Source organism: Accipiter gentilis, unplaced genomic scaffold (genome assembly GCF_929443795.1).
Source record: "Accipiter gentilis unplaced genomic scaffold, bAccGen1.1, whole genome shotgun sequence".
Classification (NCBI taxonomy): domain Eukaryota; kingdom Metazoa; phylum Chordata; class Aves; order Accipitriformes; family Accipitridae; genus Astur; species Astur gentilis.
This window is the reverse complement of record NW_026061025.1, coordinates 23,620-51,099: the sequence shown is the minus strand read 5'-3', so window position 1 is coordinate 51,099 and position 27,480 is coordinate 23,620. Positions and strand designations below refer to the sequence as shown.

Sequence of the window (27,480 nt, the reverse complement as noted above, 5' to 3'; positions counted from 1 at the left end):
GGCTGATAGCATACGTCCATACAGAATGTATGGTATGTCTAAATATTTGTTGGTTTTAATATTTTGTACCAGCCGTGGAAACTGGTTTGCTGCTAGGTGACTGTAAAAGGGAGATTTGGTAAATAATTATTAGAAATCTTATACTAACACTATGATTGAAAAAATAGACAGAAGTGTAGCCAAGTAATTAACTAGTAGAGTTAGTAACCCACTCCTAAGTTTTACAGTTCTTTGCTCTTATGACTGGATGTTCCTGTACATTAGATAAGATTAATATTGAAACTGACCATATATGACTAGAACCATGTTAATCTCCAAGATCAAAGAACAAGGATGACGAACAAGACTTGAAGGTCAGCCAACAGAATTTGAAATGGATCGGTGGGCGCAAAAGCAGCCCTTCGACTCAAATGAAGAACCGTTGCGTGCGATCAGATGTAGGCAGTCCTATGATACTCAGTTACAGTAATTTTTATGTCTATGTATAGTAATCTGATTAATATGTAATTAGTTACGCCATAGAACCTGTTTGTGCTGAAGCTGTGGCACGCATGCTAGGTGGAACTATCCCCCGTGCATCCAGCGCTGCAATAAAGAATGCCTACTTTCTAAAACTCTTAGAGAGTTTCTTCGACCAGCTTTTCGGTATCATGGGTCCCCATCCCCGAGTCCCTGCTGAGCGTCCCCCCCAGCAGACTGCTGCTGGCCTGAGAGCTGCTGCCCCTGGAGCAGGACGTGCTGCACAAGGACCCCTCGGCCCCCTCCTGGCCCGGCAGCAACTTCAAGCCCAGCAATTTCAGCAATGCCTTCACTGGATTGCTCCTCGCCAGCAAAGTCTTCCCTCCGCTCGGGACAGGCTTGGGCACAGGCAGCTGCTACGGCCTCTGCCCCAGCACTGAGAGCACTCGTGGCTGCGGCTGGGGGAGTGGGGTGGGTGCCTGGGCACCCTGGCCCAGCAGCCCCTCGCCAGATGCCAAACCTCTTGCCGGCAGTCCTCCGGCAGCGGCGTGGGTGCCTGAGCCCCTCGGCCTGCGGGATGCGGTGCTTTGCCTGCCCCACTGTTGTCCCAAAAGTGGGGTCGTTTACCCGGCGTGCAAAATGCCAATATAAACACAGAGCAGAGGTATTTTATTCCAGTTCATGTTTACGAAAAGATGGGGGCTAGGTGGTAATCCGCAACGCTAGCACCCCTCATGCCTAAACGGGCAAGCAATCTATACAGTTCAGTTATACATATTCGATTTCCAAAGTTCTTCCCAAAACTATTGCTGGGAGTCGCTTATCTCGCACAGTTTCTATCAGGTTGAAGTTCCCCTGCTTGGAATTAAAGGTCCAGTGTTCTTTTCTTCTACAGCGCATGCTCAAGGAGAGTGGGGGGGTAAGTCTTTTTGGTGTGGAATTGAGTTGGTGGTCATGATCTCCCCCTGCCACCTTTCTTTACCTTTCCTCCAGTTTGCGAAGATGTTTCTGACTTCATGCCTATTAGCAATTGTTCAACTTTTTGGCGCCTCCTGGGGTAGGATGTTCCCTTCTTCTCAGTCTTTTAGTTCTTCTCCAGGGGAACAGTTGTTAGCAAGGCATGCGTTGATCATACAAAGGGGATCTTGTTTCACAAGAGCTTTGTGGCCTTTTTTGTGTGGCTTAAGTACATCATTTCTTAAGTACATCATTTCCCCCTGTGGTGGGTTGACCCTGGCTGGATGCCAGGTGCCCACCAAAGCTGTTCTATCACTCCCCCTCCTCAGCTGGACAGGGGAGAGAAAATATAACAAAGAGCTTGTGGGTCGAGATAAGGACAGGAGAGATCACTCACCAATTACCGTCACTGGCAAAAGAGACTCCGCTTGGGGAAAATTAACTCAATTTATTACAAGTCAACCAGAGCAGGGTAATGAGAAATACAACCAAATCTCAGAGCACCTTCCCTCCACCCCTCCCTTCTTCCTGGGCACAAATTCACTCCCGGATTCCCTACCACCCCCCAGTGGCACAGGGGGACGGGGAATGGGGTTTATGGTCAGTTCATCACACGTTATTGTGATACTTGCCAAACCAACCAAGAAAGGTAAAACTGGAGCGCAGGGAGCAAATGCTTTTCTTTCACCTTAGACCAACGGCTCGGAGGCTCTCTATGCTGACCTGCCGCAGAGGGTATCCCTCTTGTATCAGTAAGAGATGTAGGAGCGAATTAAAGCCAGGACCCCAAACCAGACCAAAAACCCGGTCGTGATCAAGAAGAAAGTGGAGAATGCATCAAATACAACAGAAAATTATTTTGGACATTCCCAGTTTACATTTGAAAAAAAGAGAAAAAAAAAGAGGAGGAATTAGGTATTAAAAGAGCAGCACTGAATGATAAAGCTGTAGCAGTCCCTCTACCACTACAAACCCACACCCCCACACGCACGTACGCACACAGACTTAACACCACCAAACTCCCCGTGACTGTGACGTTCCCCTCAGCTTGCTGGTCTAGAGATACTGAATGCCTGAAGCACACCAAGGATAACTGAAAACATCTGCATGGCTTTAATGGGAATCCTCCAACTGAAACAAAGCACTTTCTCCCTCTGTCTGCGTTGGCACATCCCCGAGTCAAGCTCTCACTCCTCTCCTTCAAAGTCAAGATTCCTAAACGTGAAAAGCGGGAGTGGGGAAAGGCGAAGGGAAGAGAAAAAGAGGGAGAGCATCATCAGTGGAAGACCTGCCAGCTGCTGCTGATTCAGCCCTGTTTGGGGGACCACCCCAGCAGAGAGGAGCTGGTTTGCATGCCACGGTCCTCCCTGCCTGTTCCCAGGGACAGGCCGTTTGCTCAGCCTTGCCGGCCAAAGCGTGGGAAAAGCGTAGGTGTGCGCCGTCGCTTGCAGAGGAGCACGGTCACGTTCACGTGCAATCCTTTACCTTTTTCCTCCCTGGATTCAAAGGGTTTCTGTCTTCAAAGTGAGAGCCTTCCATATGGTCGTTTGTGACATTTCATCCAGGATAACAATCTCAGAAGGATCAGTCCTGCAATAAATATTTTACATAGCAATCCGTGATTATGGGAACTGATGCCACCAAGGGCATTAGCATCAGCAAGAGGAACAGCGGAGCCCCGAGAATCAAAGCTCCGCATAAGTGTGGGAGGTTTTGCTGGATGAGGAGTTTTGGGAGGCAAGCCGGGGAGCTGCAGAGCAACAGCTCTGTGCAAAGGCTCTTGCTGGGGCTTAGCCCCGGTCCGGGTTCCTAAGCCACTGCTGGTACAGATCACGCCTGCAACTCCTCATGTGTAAGTATGAGGATCTCCAGCTACCGTAAAGGCACTGATGAGGCAAGGTTTGGGGGTCAAACATGAGTGCTGCAGCCACTCTGCTTGGGGTCAGAGCCCTGCAATTGCCTCCTGCAGCCTTGCCCCCGAATTCGATTTTCCCACCAAGCTGCCTGCTGGTTTCTGTGGGATGCCCCACAAAGAGGCAAGTGGAGAAAACTCTGCCAAACACCTTCAAGCTAATCTTGCCGGGGTTCCTGGCGCTTGGTGGGGCTTTACCCGTCACTGCTTTGCTTTGGGATATCCACGTCACTGGTCTTCCCCACGTTCAGCTGAACTGAACTTGCAGCAGCAGCAGCTTCCATGGCCCTCCTGGACTCCTGATGTAAAAAAGGGACAAATCACGTTCTCTGTCTTTGATCAAAGTGGAGATAAGCTGAATGCCCAGCACAAACTTAGCAGTCTGCCCTCCGCTTCTGCCCCTTGGCAGCTATAGGTATTAGTGCAGCAGGGGAGAAACCGTTCACTCCAAAGATTTCGGGGCAGGGGGAGTGTGTGTTCAAAACACGATTATGAGCAAGTCTTGCCAGCAGCAGCAGCCGCAGCAGCATCTAATAATAATCATCATAATGATAATGACCTTTGTGAAAAACGACTCGTTTTAAAAATTACACCTGTATTCAAACGTTCAGCTCACTGCTACTTGAGGAAACAAAGGTTACAAAAGTTACAGGCTATTGGGATCTATTTCAATTGAGTGCTGATCTTCCCCCAACGTTTCCAGACAAGCTGTAAGAGAAACAGGCAATCTCACAGACACACGGAGATGTCCAGCCCCGAGGACACAGCAAGCCTTACCTCTTCTTCTTCTCCGGCTTCATTTCTGGCATCGTCCAACTTCTTCTTCCTTTCTGGCATAAGGTCATCCAGAGAGCTGAGCTCTCGCTTTGAGAAGCAGAAATCCATCGCTTTCCGGACAAAGACGAGAGCCAAAACCTTCACGAATAAGAGGGAAGATGCGGTGAGCTCAGAGACGATGCCACCTCTCACTCCAACGCTGCAAACACCCCGCTGCCGAGTGGCGGCAGCTCTTACCATCATGGGAAAGATGATGGCGGCACGGGACACCTTGATGGTCCAGAGCAGGACGAGGCAGGTCAGCTGGATCGCCGTGAAGAAATGCACCTTTCGCAAGGGCACGTGCCTCAGGTAGATGAAATCCGGCTGGTGTTTCGCCAGCATCCAAAACAGCTTCAAGCGATCAAAGAACTGCGAAATAAAAGGGAAAGGTTGCCACCTTGGGACTGCGGCAAGTTGCTGGCCCTCTCGAGACGTGGAGGCACTTTGCAGCATCTCGCTTGCCGTCAGAAATCCTGGATCCCACTGCATTCCTCCTGGGAGCAGCACCCATTTTCCCTTCGCTCCATCTAGCAACCGGCTTGCCCCTGAGAGCTGCCCACCAAACGGCAACTATTCCAATGCCATTCCATTATTAGCATTTCTCGGCCCACTGAATCCCCCCGCGAGGATTTCCACCAGTGGTAGAAACTGCCTTCCCTTTGCACCAAATTCCCCCGCTTTCACGTAACCAAACACTGACCTGCCCTAAACCCTGCAACAGAGAGCGCTGAACTTGCCTGGTCCTCCCAGCCCTATCTACCTCCTGTGCCTCCACCAATCTTTTTCTTACACAAAAGAGTTTCATTGCTTGCTCTGCGAGAAGTTTTTCCCATGCCACTGCTTTTTTCCCTGCTGCTACGGAGACAAAATACCAGGGAGCCGACATGCTGCACGCTGTAAAAGAGTCCATACCTGAATTCCTCTGAGCGACGACACACCCATGTAGAGAAAGACGCCATAAAGTACAGGCATTGGTATAAACTGTGGGGGGGGGGGGAACAAAAAGAAAAAGAAAGAATGCAATCGTTTCTTTTTCTGTATTGCATTTTCAGTATTACCACCCTCTTCTACAGGCACTGCCTAAAATTGCTTGAAGCTTTCCAGCTTCCATTCAGGCTTAGAGATAGGTCAGATATTAACCATTTTTTTGCCATTTTGTGCGCACGAGTGAGCTAAGGCTCTGCTTTAGGCTGAACTTGGGAGTTACCTCTCATCAGAATAACCCTATTTTCCAGAAAGGTTGGAGGAAAATAGGTGATTTCACCCGTGCTACCCTATGCCGCATCCTCTGGCGGTAGAAGAAACACTTCTGCCTATTCTTGGGGCAACAGGCAAAGGCCACAGGCCTCCTCCTAGCCTAGAGACGAGATTACTTTGTGGGAGGAACGTGCAAGGAAGCCCACAGGGATGACCTCAGTGTGTTTAGCTCCTGGGAACGGCTGCTCCGGGGCATTTGGGGAGCAAATTGCAGCCACTAAAGGGCTGCCTGTTTGAAAGACAGCAGATGTGCTGGTCTGAATATGCTCAACTGTAACCCATAAACATGGGTGGGCCTGAAAGACACCCAAAAATTCAAGCAGTTGCGTTGCTCGCTCACCTCGAGCACACCAAACAGGGGCCTGAAGGGCTGCAAAGCCTAACTGAGGCTGATTCCCACCGTGGGTCAAGCCCCAAGGGTTGGGACCACCTCCTCCTCCTCCGCTCCACAACTAACTACTCAGGCCTGCAGAGAGGGGAGTGTTTTTCTGTAACCTCCAACAAGCTCGCGGTTGTTGGGTGGTTTGCATTTTCCTCTCACCTTTAACACAGAAGCGAGGAAGACGGAGCAGCCCATGAGCACAAAGATCAGCAAGCCAGTGACTCTCTGCTCTCGTATCCCTAGAAACTTGGGTTGTTCTCCTGGAGCTGAGCAGTCAGACTCTACTTTGAGGCTATTCACGTGGGTGATGGACAGGACGGTCGCAGCCACAAACCAGGGCAGCCCCATCACAGAGCACACCCCGAGCATCACGGCCACCACAAAAAGGTCCAGGTGGTACCCGCATCCTTTCTGCAGGCAGGAAAACAAGAAACAGAGCATCCCATAGCACAAGAGCAAGGATAACGTCGCAAGTCAGACTCAAACCCTGCTCGAGCACAAGTCAACTTCTTCAGAATTCAAAACAAGAAATGGAAACAAGCAAGGGTGTATGCAGACTTTGCACAAGCACCTGGCATGAAAATCTGGCAGGAGTTCAGAAACAATGGATATGCAGAGCTTGTGCGATACATACTTCTCCAAAAAAAAACCAACCCACAACCCAAAAGCACCAAATCATTTTTTTCACTCACAAAGAAAATTCTGCCACTTGCGAGGAAGGTGTGACTCTGAGTTATCCCTGGCAGCGCATCAAAACAATTCATTCCCCACACCTGCTGCTGCTGCCATTTTAAAACAAAAACGCACTTCTCTATTGCTCCAAGATTAATTTGCTCCTCCAAAAGGTTGCTCATCTATACTGCCCTGTCACTTGCTCCCTGCTTCATCGTTAATCCAGGAGAGCATCCTGCCACGCAGCCTGACCTTGTCCCAAACCAATGCCTTCAGAAAGCATCGGGAATAAGAGCTTCCCCCCAGACCTGCAGCCCAGAAGGGGCTGGGGTCATCTCTCGCAGGCCCTTACCTTCAGCTTGTGCTCCTTCCTGTTCACAATAACAGCACTGATCTGATGGTCCATGAATATCAAGATGGTGCAGAGCAGAGCTGGGACGAGCGCAGCCAACACCGTCCACCAAGGGTTGGGTCCTATGGGGTTGATGAACCACCCGCGGTCGTCTCTGGTAGGCTGCAACAAAGCCCACACATCAGCATTGTCTCCCAGCCCAGGCACTCCACTGGCTTTCATTTTCCCCTCCCTCCTTGTGTCAGAGCACCTCCCAGCCCTGGCTTCATGTCCCCCTCTCCCGGGGGCTTCAGCAGTGCCAGTCTCCTCCTTGCAAGCAGCTCTAGATACTTCCCCTGTAGGTATCTAGTTTTGGGGCCATCTTCTCGTTTCCAGGAGGAAGCAAGGCACTTGGAGGTGGAAGAGGAGATGGTCACACCACCAGCATCTCCTCCAGACTCAGCCCTGCCCTGCCCCGGCATCACCTTGTGGCACCCCCACGTGCCAAAACACCCCGTTACCTTGAACGCATGGGGGACCTGGAGCTTCGGCAATGGGATCCCAACCACAAAGTCAAGGAGCACCATGATGACGATGGTGAGGAAAACAGCAAAGTCGCTCACTGTGGACCGTACCTGGGGCGAGAAACCAGAGGTGAGAGGGGCATGGCAAACAGGGCCGTAACGTGAGATGCAAGAGTTGCAGACATCCACAACATTAAGGCTGCTTAACCAAATCCCACCACCCCTCTGAGCACATGCAGCCTGATCCCTTGCTTAGATACTGCTGCTGTGTTTGTCCCTGTGAGATCTGGGGTCAGACAATAAAAAAAAGCTTAACTAGGCCAACAAGGGTTGGTTTAAGTCAAAATCTAAAGATAATAATAATAATATTAAAAATAAGAAAACACGTCTGCCACTACAGCTACACTCACAGCTACAATGGCAACAAGGCACTGAGGCATCCTTTAGTCCTCAAAAGGAAGCTTCTCATTCGAATCTACTTTCCACTCGAGCACATAATGCGCAGAAGGTAGGGGAAAAAAAACAAACCGAAAACCCCAACCCCCAAAACTTTGGGAAACCTGACTTCCTACTACCTGAGGAGAAGAAAAAAAATAAAAAAAAAAATCAAACCCCAAAAATCTTCAATCTGGGGCAGGTCACGAGGCAGGTGGGAAACGCTACGATGATTTTGCACTCATGGAAATGAGTGTGGGACATCCAAGCTCTTGGAGAGCTTGGCCTGCAAGGCCAACGTTTCCCAGCTTGACCAAGGCAGGGCAAATACTGCTTAGTGCTCCAGGAAAGCCATTTTGGGAAACGAGTGCGGAGATGGACACTGGCCACCTCCTTCTACTTACTCTGGTTGGAAAGTAGAGGCTGGTTTTAAACGTCTTCAAGAAGCTTGACAGGGCAAAGGTGGCGAAGAAGAGGATGCAGCACCAGAAGAATACATCAGGGGTGTAGGGGCCGTCGCGTCCACAGGCAGGTCCTTGAAACTCCCCACGCAAATACTGACATTCCTGGAGAAACAGAGCGTCAGGACACAAAGGCAGTGCACGTGCGGCAGGGAAACCTCGCATAGCTAGGGGGTTTTGAGGATCTTGGTCCAAGATCCACGACCCTGTAACTGCTCCTGCCAATGGAGATTTATATTTAATGAGCAGCAGCAGCTGAACAAGTGACACATCGAACTACACAGCGGAGAAATGAGATGTGAGGAGACACCATACGCTAGTAACACATTACAAGAAACACTCATCCAGGTGACACTCTTCCATCAGTTGCTTGCATTCATAGCACTGTGTTTCCTTAACTGCATCTGGCTTCAGTCCTCACATCTTCCCGCAAAAAACAACATGCCAGGCTCTCCCAACCCTGTGAAGAAAACCTCATCAGCTTTCCTAACTAAAAAGTAATTCTTTTAAAAATTATTTTTAAACCTGAAAAGGACTAGGATTCACAGGACTAGCGTCATTACATTCACTTCACAGTCCTCCTCAAAATGGGAGAACAAAAGATAATTGACATGACAAACGCCACAGTTACAGACGTTCCTTCCTGGGGGTGCAGTTCGCACACCTAGGAGCTCATGCATGCACGAATGGGTGACGCCAGGCAGCAGCCTTCTTACGTGCCTCTGACCTCAGGAAGAAACAGGTAACATGAATACTTTTACTCCATTTGCATCCTGAGGACCAGAGATGAAGCCCAAGATTTGCCTAGATGACACAGTCAGTTCCTTTAAGGGATGAAATTGTTCGTTTGAGTTTGGCTTCAAGGACTCCCACAGCTGGCGATTAACTAAGAGGTATGCTACAGCGAGGAGCCCGACACACAGACTGCAGGACAACTCATCACGCCAGGCCTCTGAGCTTGCAGTTCTCCGCAGGGCCCGGTGCTGCCTGAGCAGGTGGATGGACTTCCCAGTTCCAGAAATACAAGCTCGTGAATCAAACCCTCCTCAAGCACGCAGGCAAAACTGGCTGCGCTTTAGCGAAGCAAACCAACAACGAGGCTTCCTTTGTTTGGGTGCCTCCTGTCTGACGATGCTCTGGGCTACTTTCTCTTCCTGGCAGCAACAGGAATAAGTTGCTCTCATACCTACCAGCTTCTGACAGAGAAAGAGGATGATCTCGTTCTTGCCTGCTAGGACCAGGGGTGGCAATAACGCAGTCTGCCGAGACTGGAAGGGGATGCCTTGGAGGCGGAAACACGCGGGTGTTCATTACTCCTGGGCACTCGGAATCACGGGAGGAGATGATGCCGAAGGGCCTGATCCGATTCACAAACTGACGCACCTTAGGACTGAAAAGGCTTCTCCTTCCACTAACTTACTTTTCTCTGCAACAACAGCCTCAGGAGAGTAACTTCTCCGTAACCCTTTACACTACAGCAACTACAATACTTAATCCTAACGTACCTTACAAGAAAACTACTGCGGTCTTGTCTACTAGACGGCCAACGCTGCTGCGCTTTACATTTTATTAACCTTTTGAAACAACGCACTAGCTTTCCTTGCAATCGCATTACGTGGGCTTCCTGGGACTTTATATATGCACGTTCGTTTTCTCTGGCTAAATCAGATTTGGAACGCAGGGGTGGCCATCTGAAAACACTGCAAAACATTCTTTTTACATACATCAGTTCTCTGGTGAAGGCAACAACTGAGGAGGATCTTCAGCTAATGTAAAACTGCGAAGCTCAGAGGAGTCGTACTCCAGCTAAAGATCTGCGCACTACTAGGCAGGAATGTCAAATTAAGCAATGCCCAACAGATACAAGTCATTGGACCTTTTCTTTTACAAGTAGGAAAGAAAGGGTACACAGAAAGATAGTGGTCTGTAGAAAATGCATGTAAATCATCAAGATTTCCGAGGATTACTCGAATCGCTTCCTGGAGAGGCCAAAACAAGAAAGGAAGGAAGAATATTAACAAGATAGCCACAATCCCACTGCCAAGTACAGTTTTCAGGCTTGGGAAAAAAAAATAACATTACAGTTTGCAGGAGTCATGGAAGAGCAGGTTCCAGATATTTTGCTTTTCCTCCTCCCCTTCTTCCCCCTGCTCCCTCCCATCACCTTAGAGCACGCTGCCCTAACAGATTCACAGAAACTGAAGTGAACGAATATCTTAACCCTGAATTAACATAGAAGCAATACTATGGAGAGTGGAGGTGTGCTTTTAAATTTAACAAGTTCTACATTTAAGAAGCCTCCTCCTTGCCAGCACAACACATGCAGTATTGACCTGTTTCAAAAATAAACATATTCCCCTTTTTCGGAATATTGACCCAATTCAGTTACAAAGGAACTGTAATTCAGCCCCAACAAACTCCTGCTTTATAAACGGGAAACTTTTTCTAGGAATACCTTTTGTTGGGAAGTGGCTTGCTGAAAAAGGACATGGGCCTGTGGAAAAGTTGTGCGAGCAGAGTTCTGTGTGAAAGAATGTCAGTTTGAACAACAAGACTAGGCCTTGGCTGAAAATAGCTGGCTTTACTGATATTGGGAGAAAAACAACAGCTGGTCTCGCTGTTATCAGGAGAAAGACAGGGACGGTGTGACCTTGGCATAACTTCACAAGTAACTTTTGAAGAAGTTCTCATGAGAAAGTTACTGAACACGCGTAGCTGCCAACCACAAGTGGGTGTGTTTTAGTAATGAATAAACACTAGCGATGTACCAATCATATTAGGACTAGTAGGCATAATTATCGCAAACTGTATAAATATGAGCTATCCGTGCAAATAAAGTTGAATCACTTCTATCACTCATATTGGGTCGACTTATGTGCATTCCTCCGCCGCTCCAACAAATGGCGCCCGAACGGGGACCGAAGAAAGGGGAATTGGAGCGACGGACACTGAGAAGCACCGGTAGCAGCGACCGGGGGGCAAAAGATTAACCGAACGCTGATCGTCTTGGTTGGTGTGTTAACTCTCGTGCCTGGACCGTCCAAAAGGGGTTCGCCGTCAGTGAGGGCTACTGGAAAAAGGCTGCAAAGACTTTTTAACCGAGGTGCCTTAATCAAGGTAGCACCCAGGAGTATCAAGAAGCCGGCCAGCAATGGATCAAGAGGTAGCCCTAAAATTATTACAGTGCTTTTTAGAAAAGCGGGGAGTAAACTGCATTAAGCAAATTTCGGGGTTAGTCGCGCTGGGTCGCATTAAGGGATGCTTTAAGAATCCGGATTTATTATTTAAGGAGAGTGAATGGCGTAGATTAGGAGACGTATTATGGGATATGGTAACTGACGATGATAAATCAGCTAAAAAACTAATGAAGCAAGGACAGAAACCTTTCAATTAGTGTGGGTACAGCTTCTGAGCTTAGTACCTGGAATGCTATCGGAACCTCCCTATGGGATGAAATTAGTGACGGGTCTAAAGAAGTTAAAGATCTTGTAACTTTATGGAAATTGATTAAGACAACTCTGTAAGAAATGAAAGCAGATCGTAAAGCGTCTGCGTCTGCTTTTGCTGCTCTCTCTCTCCAACCGCAAGCGAAAGGGAAAAGCGGGGAGAAAAACATAATGCAGCGAGAGAGACTTTTTGGAGCTTGTTCGCCTACTCTCGTGCCCTTGACTTCTGCTCCACTCCCTGGGACTGCCGATATTAATCAGCCATCCGACAGTTCCCAAGCCTCCCTAACCGTACGATTAAAGGAAACCCTACAGAATCAGGGAGTGAGTAAAAATCTGCCTACGAAAAACCAGCCCTCAGATACCACCGTTCAACATGAACAAATTATACCTAGCATACACCCTGATTCAAATAATGCAAACAAGGACTTGGCTACTCTAATAATAGAACAAAAAGAGACAATGTTAGAATTGTTAAAGGAAATGGGGAAAAGAGACGGGGAAACCAACCGCACCCGTGACAGACGCGGAGCCGCCTGTAATAGCCGCTGCAGAAGAAAGGCAGAGACATTGGAGGGGTGTAATAACAGATGCCATTATAGAAGGGACTATGCTCTAAGCATTCCCAGTTATTGCAGCAAATGGACAGAAAAAATGGGAGGTGTTTGACTGGAAGGTCATTGAGAAATTAAGGAATGCTGTGAGTCAGTACGGAATCAAATCTGCGTTAACTCACCAAATACTGCAATTCATTTTTTCTGCTGATACGCTGATACCTCAAGATATTAAACAGCTAGCACCGTTGATTTTGACACCCGCCCGAATGTTAGTGTTTTTCTGGCAGTGGGAGAAGCTCTGTGATAGGGAACAAGCAACATCACGACAACAAACAGATCCCCTATGGGGAGTAACCACGCAGATGCCGATGGGTACTGGACCCTTCGCATCAGGGAACGCTCAGTTACAATGTGTCACTGAGGTTCATCATCTATCACAGATCTTGGCGTATCAAGCTTTTCTTACCGTACCAGACAATATGTACAGCCATGCTTTTACCCAGGTGAAACAGGAGAATACAATTTATGACCACCCTGACATGAACGAGGGCATGAAAGAAAACACGTTCAAAATACTCGCTTTTGAAAATGCTACTGAAAAGACACGCAAAGCATTGTGTAATTTGCCGAAAAATGCAGACATCGTTGATATGATAGAATACACGGATCGATCAGTGGACTCACAGAAAGTAGCCTATGCTGCCACAGCTCTCCAAGGAGCTACAAAGAAACACAAGGCCAGTAAGACACCCTTGGTCAAGTGTTCTAACTGTGGCAAACGTGGACACATTAGGAGCAAATGTACAGGTACTGTTAACAGTAAGTGCTGCAACAAGTGTAAGAAAGATAACCATACCACCAAGAATACAGGAAGAAGGGAAACTTTACACCGACTGCGAAGGCCCCTCGCGCGGCGACACGAATGCAAGGGGCTTGAGCTGCCAGCCCTCTGGCAGCCTCGCAACCACCAGATCCGCCACCGCAGGAAGCTCCAGAGTGGATGTGGAAACCGCAGTCAACATAAAGGGACCATTGGGGTTTGGACTTAGTGCATTTTTAATGGGGCAATCTTCAACAGCTCTAGAAGGAATTCTGGTGCTCCCAGGGCTTATTGATGCAGATTATTGTGGGACTGTGAAAATTATGATTCATGTTTTAATCCCTCCTGTTTCTATTCCTAAAGGTACCAGAATAGCACAATTAGTTCCATTCAGGTCGTGTGTTCCGAACCCAGCTGAAGTACAACGTGGAGATGGTGGATTCGGCTCCACAGGGAAACCGCAGGTATACTTTGCCATGGACACAACAAGAGGTAAACCAGAAAAGGTAGTGCAATTGGAAGGGCCCGATGGAGTTGTTGTCAAGAAACCGATGACAATCAATACAGGTGCTGATGTTATGATTATTTCACAATGCATTTGGCCTCCATCATGGCCATCGATCAATCCAAACTTTGGTATTGCAGGGATAGGGGGCACACAAGCCACCTTAGTAAGTCAGCTACCGCTTACATTTGTGTTCCCCGATGGTGAACACATTACGACGTGTCCGTATGTCATGACTACCCCAACTGAATTGTTTGGCCTCGTAGGCCATGATTTATTGAGCCAAATGAAGGCAATGTTAGTGACGCATCCTTTTTAGGAGCGGTCACTGAGGGGTAGCCGATTCTGAAAATTAACTGGAAAACAGATGAACCTGTTTGGATTGATCAGTAGCTGCTAAATTCTGAAAGGCTACTAAAAATACAAGGGTTAGTTGAGGACCAGTTGAGAGCGGGACAAGTTGTTCCTTCTACTAGTCCATGGAATACATCAATATTTACCATTCCCAAGAAAAGTGGGAAGCGGAGACTGTTACATGATCTCAGAGCTGTGAATGTGGTGATGCACAGTATGGGAGCCCTGCAGCCAGGTTTGCCATCTCCAGTTATGCTTCCAGAAGAATGGGATTTGTTAATTATAAATCTAAAAGATTGCACCCAGATGGCGCTGAACGGTTCGCCTTTTCGGTACCATCGATTAACAAGGCAGAACCCTATAAGAGATACCATTGGGTCGTGTTACCGCAATGAACGCGCAATTCCCCCACGATGCGTCAGGTGTATGTGGCCTGGGCATCAGAGCCTGTAAGAAAGCAGTTACCTCAGTAACTTGCCACAGGATGAGATTTTAACTCAATTGCAGGACATCTTAAGCCATCGCGGAGTAATAATCACTCCTGAAAAGGTGCAAAAGGCAGCACCTTGGAAGTATTTGGGGTGGCACATAAATGCTAGCAATGTTAAACCTCAGAAGGTTCAAATAACATGAGAAATTTCAATGTTACATCATGTCCAGAAGCTTGTGGGAGATATCCAGTGGGTGCGGAATCTTTGCGGTATCACTAATGGCAATATGACCCCTCTGGTAGAACTCTTGGGTATGAGAACACTGTGCAGATGAGAAACGGGAAATGACAGAGTTGACCAATTGGTTGCAGCGCCACGGGAGCCTCCTCCAGGGAATCGTTTTCAACAAAGCACGGCAATCGCATGCGTTCTTGCACCAACCCGCTAGGATGTTAGCAAAGCAATTTGACTTACCACTTACTGATGCCCAAGGTATCGTTAAAGCATGCCCTGATTGTCAAAAGGAAGGGCTCGGCTTGGGCTGTGGGGTTAACCGACGAGGTCTTTTGCCATTGCAGTTGTGGCAAATGGATTTCACCCATGTCATGTGGTTTGGTGCAAAGCGTTCTGTGCATGTGTGTATTGATACCTATCCTGCTGCCATGTGGGCCACGGCACGAACTGGAGAAAAGGCCTTACATATTGAATGACATCTTCACGCTTCTTTTGCAGTACTGGGTGTGCCTCAAGAAATTAAGATGGACAACGGCCCAGCCTATGGTTCTACACGATTTGCTCGATTTTGTAATTTGTGGGGAATTCACCACGGTACCGGTATTCCACATCTTCCCACAGGACAGGCTATTGTCGAATGGGCCAACCAAACCCTAAAAGAACATGCTGCAAAAACAAAAGGGGGGAACCCAGGGCTTACTCCCAGAGGAACGATTGGCCAAAGCCTTATTTGTGCTAAGTTATCTTAGATTGACAGGTGATCACAAAGACCCACCAATGGTAGTGCATCATGTTCTTTTACAGGCAGAAAGGACGCAACAAAGTACAGGAATCATGGTAATGTATAAGGACCCAGAATCCAGGAAATGGTGCAGATCAGCAGAAGTAAAACTTACTGGGAGATCCTGGCTAAGTGGGACAAGCCATGGCTTCGCACTGATGCTGGACCCGGAATTGTTCCAATGGCGACTGGCACGGCACCGGCGGGTGCTGGAGCCACTGATCTGACAGATTCTAACTAATAGAGTATTACTAGTGGACACGGAGTCCTTCAGAGAGGTTTTCAGAACAGCGTGCCTTATTGTATATAGAACCTGCTTTAGGTAAAAAGTGTGTAAAGCATAATTTGATTAAACATAGTGTGATTACGGGAAGACAGTGTGGGGTAAAAGTTAGTTAAAGCCAAAATTAGGGGTAAGGTCTATTTCCATTAATAACCTGGGAACGAGGTTGATTGTGTTTCCACAGATACAGGCCCACGATGGACTCCTGTTCGATTTGCATGACCATCATCATCTGGAGCATCATAGATGATGTGGCAATATGAATACTACCTCAGCCAAAAACTAATGTATAGGTCACCTTGGCTAACATAACAGGTCAAGATTCTCTGTGCATCGCAACTGTATCGTAAAGCCCATGAACCAATAGACAAGATGGCTATGACTCATGCAGCGCGCCTGGCCAGCGAGCGCATGCGTCATAGATTGCAACCGAGGCGGACTTTTGGCACCCGCTGGCCACGTGTGCTAAAACCCGTTCCTCTGCAAATGTATAAATACTGGGATTTTCCAAAGAGCATCGGGCTGGTGTACGGTGAGGCCATCGTTGCCTCTGTGGGGACGCCCACGGAAAGCTGGCACCTACCGATTGCTGGGCTGAGTTCGTGGAGCAAGATGGCACAAGAATGTATAGATGGTTCATTTTCCTCATGGTCTGGGTCATTAGGGGTAACGGGTTGGCTCAAAGAATTATGGGCATTATTGTAGTTACTGTGATTTTAGCTATTGTAACAGTTTTACCTTGTTCAGCTTATTAAGGAAAATGGCATCCCAAGTTATTAAGCAAGCCTGGATTGCTCAAAAACAAAAATAGGGAGAAAGATTTAAACGGAGACCTACAGTGGATTCAACCTTGTTGTGGTATTACAAATACAGACTTACAGCCGCTGCTGGATTTATTGAGGGGCAGCGATAGCTTAACTTCTACAAGACAACTAAGTGCACCGGGACGGCAAGCCTTGACAGCAATTGGACAAAAAAAAAATCACATCCTCCATGTCTGGCAGATACGTTCCTGATTTACCCATAAATTTGAAACCTTATGCTGAGATTGATATGGAACACACTGACTGTAGTAAGCAGCATGACAGTGACACCGGTGATTGATCCACATCGGTTAACACCATGGGACAGTAAGAATGTTTGGGTGTCACTAGCTAAAGCTATTAATCAAACCTCTTTTTGTGTGCTTATGTATTTTATTAGGTATAATGTTGTTTTTACTGTGTTTAATTAATTGTGTTCACAGATCTTTGCAAAGGGCAATACAGCAGGTGTTAAAATTTTACCTCAATCTATATACAAACAAATAGATTGGCTGAAGAAACATACACAAAGATCCAGCAAGAAACTAGTTGGTTTGATGGAGTGTTACAATCAATATTCGGCGGGATAACACTATGGGTAATGTCATTGATTAAGGAAGCCTTATGATGGTTGGGTATATTGATATTAATCTGTGTAATAGTTAGAATTCCGTATGGGTGCATGATAAAAGGAGTCTCAAAGCTGACACACCAAGCTCTACTCGCACAAAAAGAAAAAGGGGGAATTGTTGGAAATTGGCTTCATGAAAAAGGACATGGGTCTATAAAAGAGCTGTGCGAGCAGAGTTCTGTGTGAAAGAATGTCAGTTTGAGCAGCAAGACTAGGCCTTGGCCGAAAATAGCTGGCTTTGCTGATATCAGGAGAAAAACAGGGACAGTGTGACCTTGGCATAACTTCATAAGTAACTTTTGAAGAAGTTCCCATGAGAAAGCTACGGAACACGCATAGCTGCAAATCACAAGTGGGTGTGTTTTAGTAATGAATAAACATTAGCAATTTGCCATTGTTGTCCAGGCCCATTGCCTTTTCCAGTCTGGCCCATTTCCAGCTTGGAGGTGCTCTTAGGATTAGTCTGGAGGCAAAGATCACACTGTTGTGCGATCACACTGCCTCACCGTGGCGTATAAATTCCTAGCCACAATTTCTCCTATCAGATGATTATACAGGGCTTCTGTTCCCCAATGTCTTTTCCTATGTTCCTCCCCTATCAAATGCCGTAATAAGCAAGAGGGAACGATTAGCTTTCCCTGTGGGGTATGAGCCCACCCCTCTTCATTATATGACCCTTCTAAACCTGTAATGAGCTTTTGATCTTCCTTAGTGTATTCTGGCTTACCTTCTAGGGAAATCCACCTATCAGGAATTAAGGCCCCTTCTGTTTTTACCTGTGTTTTGGCCACTTGTTTTGCCTCTCTGTCCGCCAGCTCGTTCCCTTTTTCCAAATCTGAGCTCGCTTTCTGGTGTGCCTTAATATGCATAATTGCTACTTTCTTAGGGAGCTGGACAGCTTCCAGTAACTTCAGAATTTCTTCTGTGTGTTTGATATTTTTCCCTTGAGAACTCACTAGTCCTCTCTCCTTCCAAATTGCTCCACGTGCGTGTACAACTCCAAAGGCATATTTTGAGTCTGTATAAATGTTCACAACTTTGCCCTGGGCCAATTCCAGGGCGCGGGTTAGAGCAATTATTTCTGCCTTCTGTGCGGAGGTGTTCCCGGGCAAAGCCCCCGATTCTGTTACCTCTTGGCTGGCAGTGACGGCGTATCCCGCATGTCGATTACTGTTTAGGACGTAACTGCTTCCGTCTGTGAAGCGAGTTTCCCCGTTTTCCATGGGGCCGTCTTTCACGTCTGGGCAACTGGCGTACGTTGCTTCGATGGTTTCCAAACGGTCACGATGTACCGGTTCTCCTGTGTTCCTGCTGAGAAAAGAAGCTGGGTTGACAATGTTAGCGACTACAATCTCCACGTCATCCCGCGCTACCAATATAGCTTGATATCTCAGGAATCTTTGTGGAGAGAGCCAGTGTCCGCCTTTTGCTTCCGGTACTGCTGATACTGCGTGAGACACCAGAACAGTCATCTTCTGGCCCAGAGTAAACTTTCGGGCTTCCTGTGTATTTAGTATCACAGCCGCAACCGCCCGCAGGCATCCAGGCCAACCTTTTGCAGTCGTGTCTAACTGCTTAGAGAGGTAGGCAACTGCCCATCGATACGGGCCCAGGTTTTGTGCTAATATTCCCAGAGCAATGCCCTGCTTCTCATGGGAGTAAAGAAGAAACAGCTTACTCGCATCTGGGAGTCCTAAGGCCAGGGCCGACATCAAAGCCTTTTTCGGTAGCTCAAAGGCTCGTTCGGTCTCCTTATTCCACTCAAGGTGTTTCTGCTTAGTGGCTGTCAACGCATACAGTGGTTTAACAAGCAATCCGTAATTATAGATCCACAATCGGCACCACCCTGTCATTCCCAGAAAAGTCCATAACTCTTCTACTGTCTGAGGTCTCCCAGTTTGACATATTGCCTCTTTACAGGCCTGTCCCAAAGGTCTTTGTCCCGCACTAATTTCATAGCCCAAATAATTCACTTTGCCTTGCATTACCTGTGCCTTTTGCTTGGATACCCGGTACCCCTGAAGTCCCAGGAAATTCAACAGACTCGCCGCCCACGTCGTACAATCTTTCTCTGTTTTGGTGGCGATCGGGATATCATCCACATACTGCAACAGCTTCCCCTCCTCAGACGGGGTTTCCCAGGATTCCAAGTCTTTCGCAAACCGATTGCCAAAAACGGTAGGCCTATTCTTAAATCCTTGTGGCAAGGCCGTCCAAGTGAGCTGGGTCTTTCGACCGCTCTTGGGCTTTTCCCATTCAAATGTGAGTAAGTTTTGCCTGGCTTCATGGAGAGGGAGGCAAACGAAAGCATCCTTCAAATCTAAAACACTAAACCAAGTCAATTCAGGTGTTAGTACGGTTAACAGGGTCTATGGGTTCGCCGCTACCGGGTAAAGATCTTCAGTTATCTTATTCACCGCCCATAAGTCTTGGACCACCCAATATGACCCATCGGGCTTCCGAACAGGTAATGTAGGGGGATTGAATTCAGACTCACACTCTTTTAATAGTCCCAACTGCAAAAATTTTTCTATCACCGGCCGGATTCCTTCTCTGTCTTTCTTCTTTAGGGGATATTGTTTAATTCTCACCAGCTTTTGGCCTTCCTTGATCCTAACTTCAACAGGTGGAGCACTTTTCGCTCTTCCAGGTGCATCGGTAGCCCATACCCCCGGGTACACTTGCTTTAAGATGTCCTCATTAATGATTCCTTCTAGGGGGAGACTGGTTAAGGTTAGGCTCAATATTTGAATATTTTGCTGATCTTTTACCTCCAGAGTAATTTCTCCCTTCTTGAATACAATTTTTGCTCCCAATGGTTCCAACAAGTCCCTTCCCAAAAGGGCCTTTGGGGAGTTCGGCATATATAAAAATTTATGAATGCCCCACTGTTTTCCTAATTTATATTCTAAAGGTTTACAAAACTATGCCTTTTCACTTTGGCCAGTCGCTCCTTTCACCGTGACATAATCATTCCCCGGGGCATCAAAGCCTGATTCAAAACCGAGTATGTTGCTCCTGTATCTACCAAAAATTCTACCTCTTGTTCTGTTTTCCCTAGCTTAATTATAACCAGTGGATCCGCTAGGGTAGATTCCCCAGGTTCTCGTCAGTCTCCCTTCACAGAGGCTACTGTTCTTCCTGTTTGAGCCCTCTGATGCTCCTTGTTCCCTGGGCATTCCCTCTACCAATGACTGAATTTCTTACACAAAGCGCATTGATCCTTGCCCAGTCGGGGCAAGTCTCGTCTAGGCCCTCTTCCCCTTTCTTCCCGAATAACAGCCATTAATTTCCTTTGTCCTTGCCTATATCCTTCTTCTCTGTTACTAAACACCCTCCGTGCTTTTGTGGTACAGAACAGAGATGTAGCAAGAAAGGCAAAAAAAGAAGGGAGGGAGAACAAAGGGAGAGAGACACAAAGACTGAAAGAAGGACAAAGGGATGGCAGAAGAAAAAAATAGTGATAGGCTACAGGACAGAGATGGAGGAGTTCCAAAAAGACACAGGGAGCATGACAGAACGAGAGTGAGAAACAAGGGACAGAGCAGGACAGCACTGGAGGAAAAAACAACTGTCATTGATAGGCTGTGAGAGAGACATGGAGGAAGAGAGAAAAGAGAAGGGACAGCTAGCTGGAGAGGGGGATACAGTTAGAAAGGATGGAAGAGGGAAGGGAACAGAGAGAAATACAGAAAAGATGGCAAGAGGAAGCAAGGCAGAGGGACAGCAATAGAAGAAACAAGGGACAGGGATCTGGACAGATGAAGAAAAAAGCAGGAGAAACATACAACATGATACGGTGGGACAGAAAGTAACACAGAGCGTCAGATGATAATAATGACAAGAGATAGAGAGAGACTATGAAAAGCACAGGAGGTTGGAGAGAGAGAGAAGACATGAATGAAAAGAGTAGAGAGCACCACAAAGGGTCAGGGAAAGAGAAGGACAACAGAATAAAAAAACCCCTCACATATTACACACATGTTATCCACTCATCAAGCCCATTTCAGAGTTACACAGTACCTCAGCCCCTTTAAGAAAAGTAACACATGCGCCCGAGCCCATTTCGGCGCCGCACCACGCCCGAGCCCATTTCGGGCGCCGCACCACGCCCGAGCCCATTTCACAGTTCTCTACCTACAGCTCCAATTTCAAAGTTCTGCAATCACTAGAGGAAGGAATGCACCCCCTTTCCATTAACCCAGCAGCAGCTACATTTACCTCAAGGTATCTACAACTCGCCCTTGGATGCCTAATTCCAACAGACACTTTCACTTACTTCAACAGCTAAGTTTACCTATGGGCACTAAACGCCCATGCTTCCCTCTACGCTTCCCTTTGTGATTGCCATTAGTACTGTAATTCCCACAAGGACACATAATTACCTGTCTTTTTTACATTTTATTTTTAGCGCTTCATTTGGTCCATTACTCATTCCACATAGATTCAGCTATGTCAGTATTTCAATCCAATTCTACAATGTACTTTTTCTACAATATATAGAAAAGACTTATGGCCTCACTCGTCAAATATTTGACACTATTAGATTTAGTCCTCTTTTAATCACTATTTTTACAAATACATGTAAACTCCAAAAATTTAGCATTACCTGAAGAAGAAATGCCACTATTTAGTACCTGCAATGCTCTACGGAGTGGTCTTTTCCACATTCCTCGCTCCCATTACATACATCGCTGCACATCCAGAAGTTTTACTCCCTGAGGTGACATTACCGCCATGATCCCTGTTCCCGGGCACCAAACGAGTGACCTCCAATCATCTTGACAGACCGTCCACTTCCACACCTCGACACAAAACCAGAAATTGAAAAATATCATTACATCACAAGCTACAAAGAGCAACCAAATATTTTACAAACCCACCACAGACAAATACAGTTACACTCACGCACTTCACAACCCTGGCCTACTCCATGCTGGCCATCTAGTCCAACTCCCCCCACAAAATCCTCAACTGTCTTCCAAAGACCATCCACCGAACAACATATCTCTCTGTGCTGACTGGCAATTACCAGGTTCCAGGGGAGCGCTCCACAGGAACACCGTTCCCGGGAGCCTTGGAAAAAAAAAAAAAAAAAAAAAAAAAACCACAAACAAAAAAAAATCGCCCTGCCTTTGAAAACCCAGGCCCGAGGCAGACCCCAGTCCAAACATTGGCAATCAACATTGCCTCATGGAGCAGCTGGGACCAGGGAAAAGAAAAAATAAATGGGGCAGGGGAGGACACACCAAAAACCAACCCATATCCCAGCTGGGGTTTTTTATTCTAAGTTTGGGTTTTTTTTCCTAATTCCCTGAAAAACATCTCAACTCTACATCCAACCTGAAAGGAAAAAAAAACCAAAAAGGCTTAACCACAGAACCCTACAAGGTTAGAGACATTCACAACACACCACTCGTTCAGATCACATGAACGCCAGCCCTCACTCTCAACTCATCCATCATACCGTCCACAGGCCTCAAGAGGCCGTCACCCCGTCTGCAGCAGCAGGGGCCTCAAAAAAGCACCCTACCTGCAAAAACCCAGGCCCCAGCCCAACCTCCTTCCAACCAACCTCCCCACAAACTGCCCTTCCGTTACACCAACATTTCAACACGCACCATCATCTCCACCATCCGTGCATTTTCAACCCGATAATTAGCTTTCACAGTGCCACGTGTCACAGTCCAACCTCCGTAGCGCCATGTCACCTAAACGCAAGGTTCTTTCAAGCACCTCTCGTGCCCTGTCATCACCTGCAAAAACAACACACAAAGCTTGTCAACAGACACTTCATCCTCGAGAGAGAAGTCCTCCACCACTCCCCTACCCTGCTTCCCACCTATTCCAAAAATAACACATCCTCACAGCCAGTGTCCTCCATGACACTTGAAAAAACCAGAGCATCACAAACACAGAGCTGTCCCAAAGTTACCGATCGCTCCAAGACCCATCACGCTGCTACTTAGACCTCAAGGCCTTGACCATTTCTAGAGACTTGCCACAAAGCATCTGCATAAACAAGATGAACACCATTGCCCAGTTCCTGCCTTACTCAATGCTAGTTCACAGTCCAATTGCGATCCCCTCAACTCTGCATGCAAAGAGCCCGAAGTCATTAAACCTTCTACGCTGCCTCTACAATGCCATACAAGACACACACAAACATAGAGCCATGTAATTCACATGCAAATGTAATGCCATACAAGGCAGTACTCTTACCTCAGTCAAGGCAAAACAACTCAGAGCCTTGCCATACCAGACAAAACAGAACAGGGCCAATGCAAGAGACTCTCACGTGACAGTCAATACAAGTACAGACCAAAACAATACAAAACCAATACAGAACCATAGAAGGCAAGGCAGTCTCAGGTGGCAATCCATACAAGTACAGAGCACTGCAATACAAAACACAATGCAGGGCCAGGCAATGCGAGACAGTCTCACATGACAGTCGATACAAATACACAACAAAACACCACAGGGCAAAGGCAAATACAGACCAATACAATGCAAGAAAACTGCAAAACACAGCAAAGCAAAGCAGTCTCATAGAGCCACCGGATGCATCTTCCTTCAGAGTCCACCCACGGACTCAACTCCTTACAGTGCTCTGCTGCCTTCCCCCATCGCTCTGTGGGACACATCCTGTCCCTCCACATCTGAAAAAAAAAAAAACCCAAACATATTGAATGAGTCACCTGGATGCAGAGCAAGAGCTTCACAACTCCAGAGGTCTTGATTCCATCTACAAAGACCATCTGGAATGCAGCTACAGCCTGTCATTTTAAAAACAAACAAAAAAAAAAAACAACACACAACCAAAAAACAAACAAAAAAACAACACAAAAACCCAACACACACACCCCCCTGCCCACTGTAGGGTTCAATTATATGGAACTTCGTTACTGGCCCTGAAAGTAGCTCATGGTCGCAAGAGAGTTCCAGACACCTTTGAAGGCTCTGAACAGAACAAACAAGAAGATAGAAGAAGAAAGATCCCAATTAGAAAAACACAGGTGCACATTCCACGATAAAGGGAACTTGGCACAACCGACCTCAATTCAGGGGCTTATCTCGACCAGTTGGACTAAGACAAGTTTTGCATGCTCTAACATAGCCAATTATATCCTGTGTGTATGCACGTGTACAGAGCGAGTATAACTAACTGTATCTTATGTTTCTACGCGTGGACAGTATCGATGTAACCAATCACCGCTTACGCTTGTGCGCGTGGACACCACATGCTTGCGTGCAGCAGCCAATCAAAGCTTCTAAACAACTTAGAGAGTTGTGTAAGAATGATCAGCTAAGCTCAATAAAGGGGCGACTTTGATCATCATACTGGTGTTCTATCATCCGGGCCCCGCACGGAGTAACCCTAAACCCTACACCCCACCAACCAAAAAAACCCAGGGCCAAACTTGGAGCCCATCACGTGCAAGTCTTAACACCTTAGAGACTCAAATCCGCTTCACTGCCCCTCAGCAACCCCTGCCACACGGCTCCAATTGTCTCCGTGAAACACTATCGGCACGGCTGTCCGCGCAGGCCGCTGATGGCTACTCGAGCCGAGACGACTGTACAACCCTCGCCTAAACGGTCTAGGCACATCAACGTTTCACCCGTAGACTCTTATCGCTGTTCCACCTACCCCTGACTCCACACCCCCCCAGGCAGAGCAGCTCCAAGCCAAGCACACCGTGTGCAGAACGTCACCACGTGGAACGCCACCAACGAGGTGATTCAACGAGAGAGAAAACTCTCAGCAAGAAGAATGACCCCCGGACGGGAGGCGCCGTTGGGCAAGATGACCTACGGGGCCGCAACCGCGAGGCCAGGAGGCTCCACAGCAGACCCAGAGGAGTCAAACGGAGCGGCCCGTTACAAGACAGCACTGTCAAAACCCAGACGACAGATGCGCCAGAAGCCTGGCGTCGAGACCTAAGGATGTCAGGATGCGGGGAAGAAGTCCCACTCCGAGAAAACGGACGGCTAGAGAGCAGAGCTGCCGATGCAGGCTGAAAAAAATGCTGCCATAGAGCACTGACCGGAACCCGCCAAGACCGATCCATGCTTTAGAGCTCCGAGCGCAAGAAAAGAAGCACCCGATTGGCACCGGGCCAATGAGTAAGAGCATTCAAAACCCTAGGGACAGCACCCGAAGCGCACGCCTCGCTCCTCTGGCGCAAAGCGCGACAAGGACATCGAGACCCGAGAAAGGTCTAAGCACACAAGACAGACTACACAAACTACACGCCACCGCGGACACGGGCTGGAACTGCCCTGCCCGGCACACACGGGTCTCGTGCTGAAAAGCAACCCGCTCCCTTCTCCTGCGCAAAGGCGACTGCTTTGGGACAGCCCTCTCTCCTGCGCTAACTTTAAAACTCCTCCCTGCTATTCCCAGCTTTGTCCCTTCCTCTCAGCCTGGTCCCTCAACTTAGCTTTCAGAGGGCTGAGGGTCCAAATCCATCCTCCACAAAACCACACGGGCTAAGTGGGATGTTCCTCAAGGGGAACATTGCTCTTCAACATCTGCAATGAAAAAAACAAACACAAACAAATCAGAAAAGGGAGTAAGCATCCCGCTGGCCAACGCCAACTACTTCCCCAACTCCCCCCTCCTCACAAGTGCCACCGTGTTCACTTCCCCGCTCATTCCAGACTCAGACCCTGCAGCCATCATCACTCGTGGTATCTAAGGTACCGAGAGAAACCACGTTAGCGTGGCACTCGTGAGAAGCCATCGGCCCCACACTCCTCCTCGCTAATCCACAGCTCACCTGAAACGCTCATCCAATTCAAAGATAGCCCACACAGCACCTCCACAACAGAAGGTAAAGGCTGAACCGAGCAGCCCCATAATACTTTGCTATTCAACACCGACCCGGCCGACGACCGCCTCACCTTCTCGGACCGCTCACCGGCATGCAGCTTTTCGGGAGACCTTATAGCAGACTTCACGGTACGTAAAGGGTGCCTATAAGAAACCTGCAGAGGGACTTTTTACAAGGGAGTACAGCCATAGGACAAGGCGGTAACGGCTTTAGTCCTAAGGAGGGTACATTTAGTTTAGGCGTTAGGAAGACGTTTCTCACTAGGGGTGGCGAGGCACTGGAACGCGTTGCCCAGAGAACCTGCGGATGCTCCCTCCCTGGAAGCATTCAAGGCCAAGTCAGATGGGGCTTTCAGCAACCTGGTCTTGCGGACGGCGTCCGTGGGGGAGGGTTGGAACTAGAGGATCTTTATGGTGCCTTCCAACCCAAACCATTCTACGATTCTATGACATTCAAATCCAACTGCAAAACTCCTCTGAGAAGGGCTGGTAAACCCTCCTCCCTTTCCCCAGCAGTCCCAAAACTTAAGAAACCCCTTTTCTTCTCCTCAACTGTCAGGAAAGGAACCCCACTGCTTCCTGACACCTCCTGCCCTCAATCTGCACTCCTGAACCCCCTTCAGTGGCTACTCCTCAAGAGCCGCTCTTCTGAGCAACATCCCAAATTCTGGGGGCACCCCCTAACCTACAGCTCCCCAGAGACTCTGAGCTCTGCTACATGCCCACAAAAGAAAGTCAAGTCCCAAGCCTTGTAATCTACGAGGGGCCTGCCACCAGCTGCAAAGATTCTAAGGACAACGTGGCATTCTGTGGGCAATGAGGAAAGGCACCCCAAACCCTGAAGGGCACTGTGCCTCACGGCCCTTCTGCTTTCATCAGTAGTACTAAAACTCCATAGACAAATACATACAAGATGCTCACCCTAACCCCTGCTAAACAATGTCACCATCAGTCCCGTTAAGAGAGATAACAACTTACACAGCAGAACTGTTAAAAACCCAACGTTCCTTCTTCAATAAAGTTGGGAATTGCAGGAAAACACAATGCATGAAGACTAAAAAAAAAACCAAACAACAAAAAAAAACCCAAACAATGCATACTATTAAACCATCTTTCTACCCCTGAACTGATGCAGAAACTGACACTAGGCCTAGTAGATGTAGAAATAGAACGTATGTTTAGACTCAGTGTATTGCTAAATAAAAGACTCAGGAATTTGTTAGAAGGTTAACAACTGCCTCTGTAAGTTGATTTACGTAGACAAGCCAAGGACATAAAGCACAAGATTCCTGTGTCTGTAATATAAGACAAAATAACATGCCCTCTTTGAGGAGGTATTCTGTTTGATAAGAAAATATGTTCTGTCTCTTGTGGTGACTGAGCCAAAAGCTAGGTGATAAGCAGAGAAGTTGTTTGTGGGGCCCAGAAGGGGATCGTACTGCGCAAACTCGTACAACAAAGTTCAAACAGCGGACAAGTGAGGAAGACTATGGAAGACCACCAGAGGACTCCAGAAGACCAACGAAGACCTTCAACACGCATGCATAAAGGACATTTACATATGCTAATGACTTCTCGGAAAATCAA

At 47.6% G+C, this 27,480-nt stretch overlaps 1 protein-coding gene across 7 annotated transcripts; it reads right to left on the bottom strand.

Moving 5' to 3' along the window:
* Nucleotides 1-1,352: 1,352 nt before the first annotated feature.
* On the bottom strand, nucleotides 1,353-19,352 carry LOC126037298 (electroneutral sodium bicarbonate exchanger 1-like). Of its 7 annotated transcripts, XM_049797614.1 has the most exons (12): nucleotides 19,043-19,352; nucleotides 18,185-18,365; nucleotides 8,153-8,314; nucleotides 7,311-7,424; nucleotides 6,811-6,972; nucleotides 5,946-6,197; nucleotides 5,060-5,128; nucleotides 4,343-4,516; nucleotides 4,106-4,243; nucleotides 3,527-3,627; nucleotides 2,902-3,006; nucleotides 1,355-2,631 (listed from the first exon to the last, which is right to left on the bottom strand). In XM_049797614.1, exons 2-11 carry the CDS (start codon nucleotides 18,275-18,277, stop codon nucleotides 2,919-2,921), a joined length of 1,353 nt encoding a protein of 450 aa, XP_049653571.1. In that variant the 5' UTR covers nucleotides 18,278-18,365; nucleotides 19,043-19,352; the 3' UTR covers nucleotides 1,355-2,631; nucleotides 2,902-2,918. The 7 variants fall into 7 exon arrangements, with proteins under 7 accessions (XP_049653572.1, XP_049653568.1, XP_049653573.1 ...); XM_049797615.1 differs by having other exon boundaries at nucleotides 1,353-3,006; nucleotides 18,185-18,378; XM_049797611.1 differs by having other exon boundaries at nucleotides 1,353-3,006.
* Nucleotides 19,353-27,480: the final 8,128 nt, after the last annotated feature.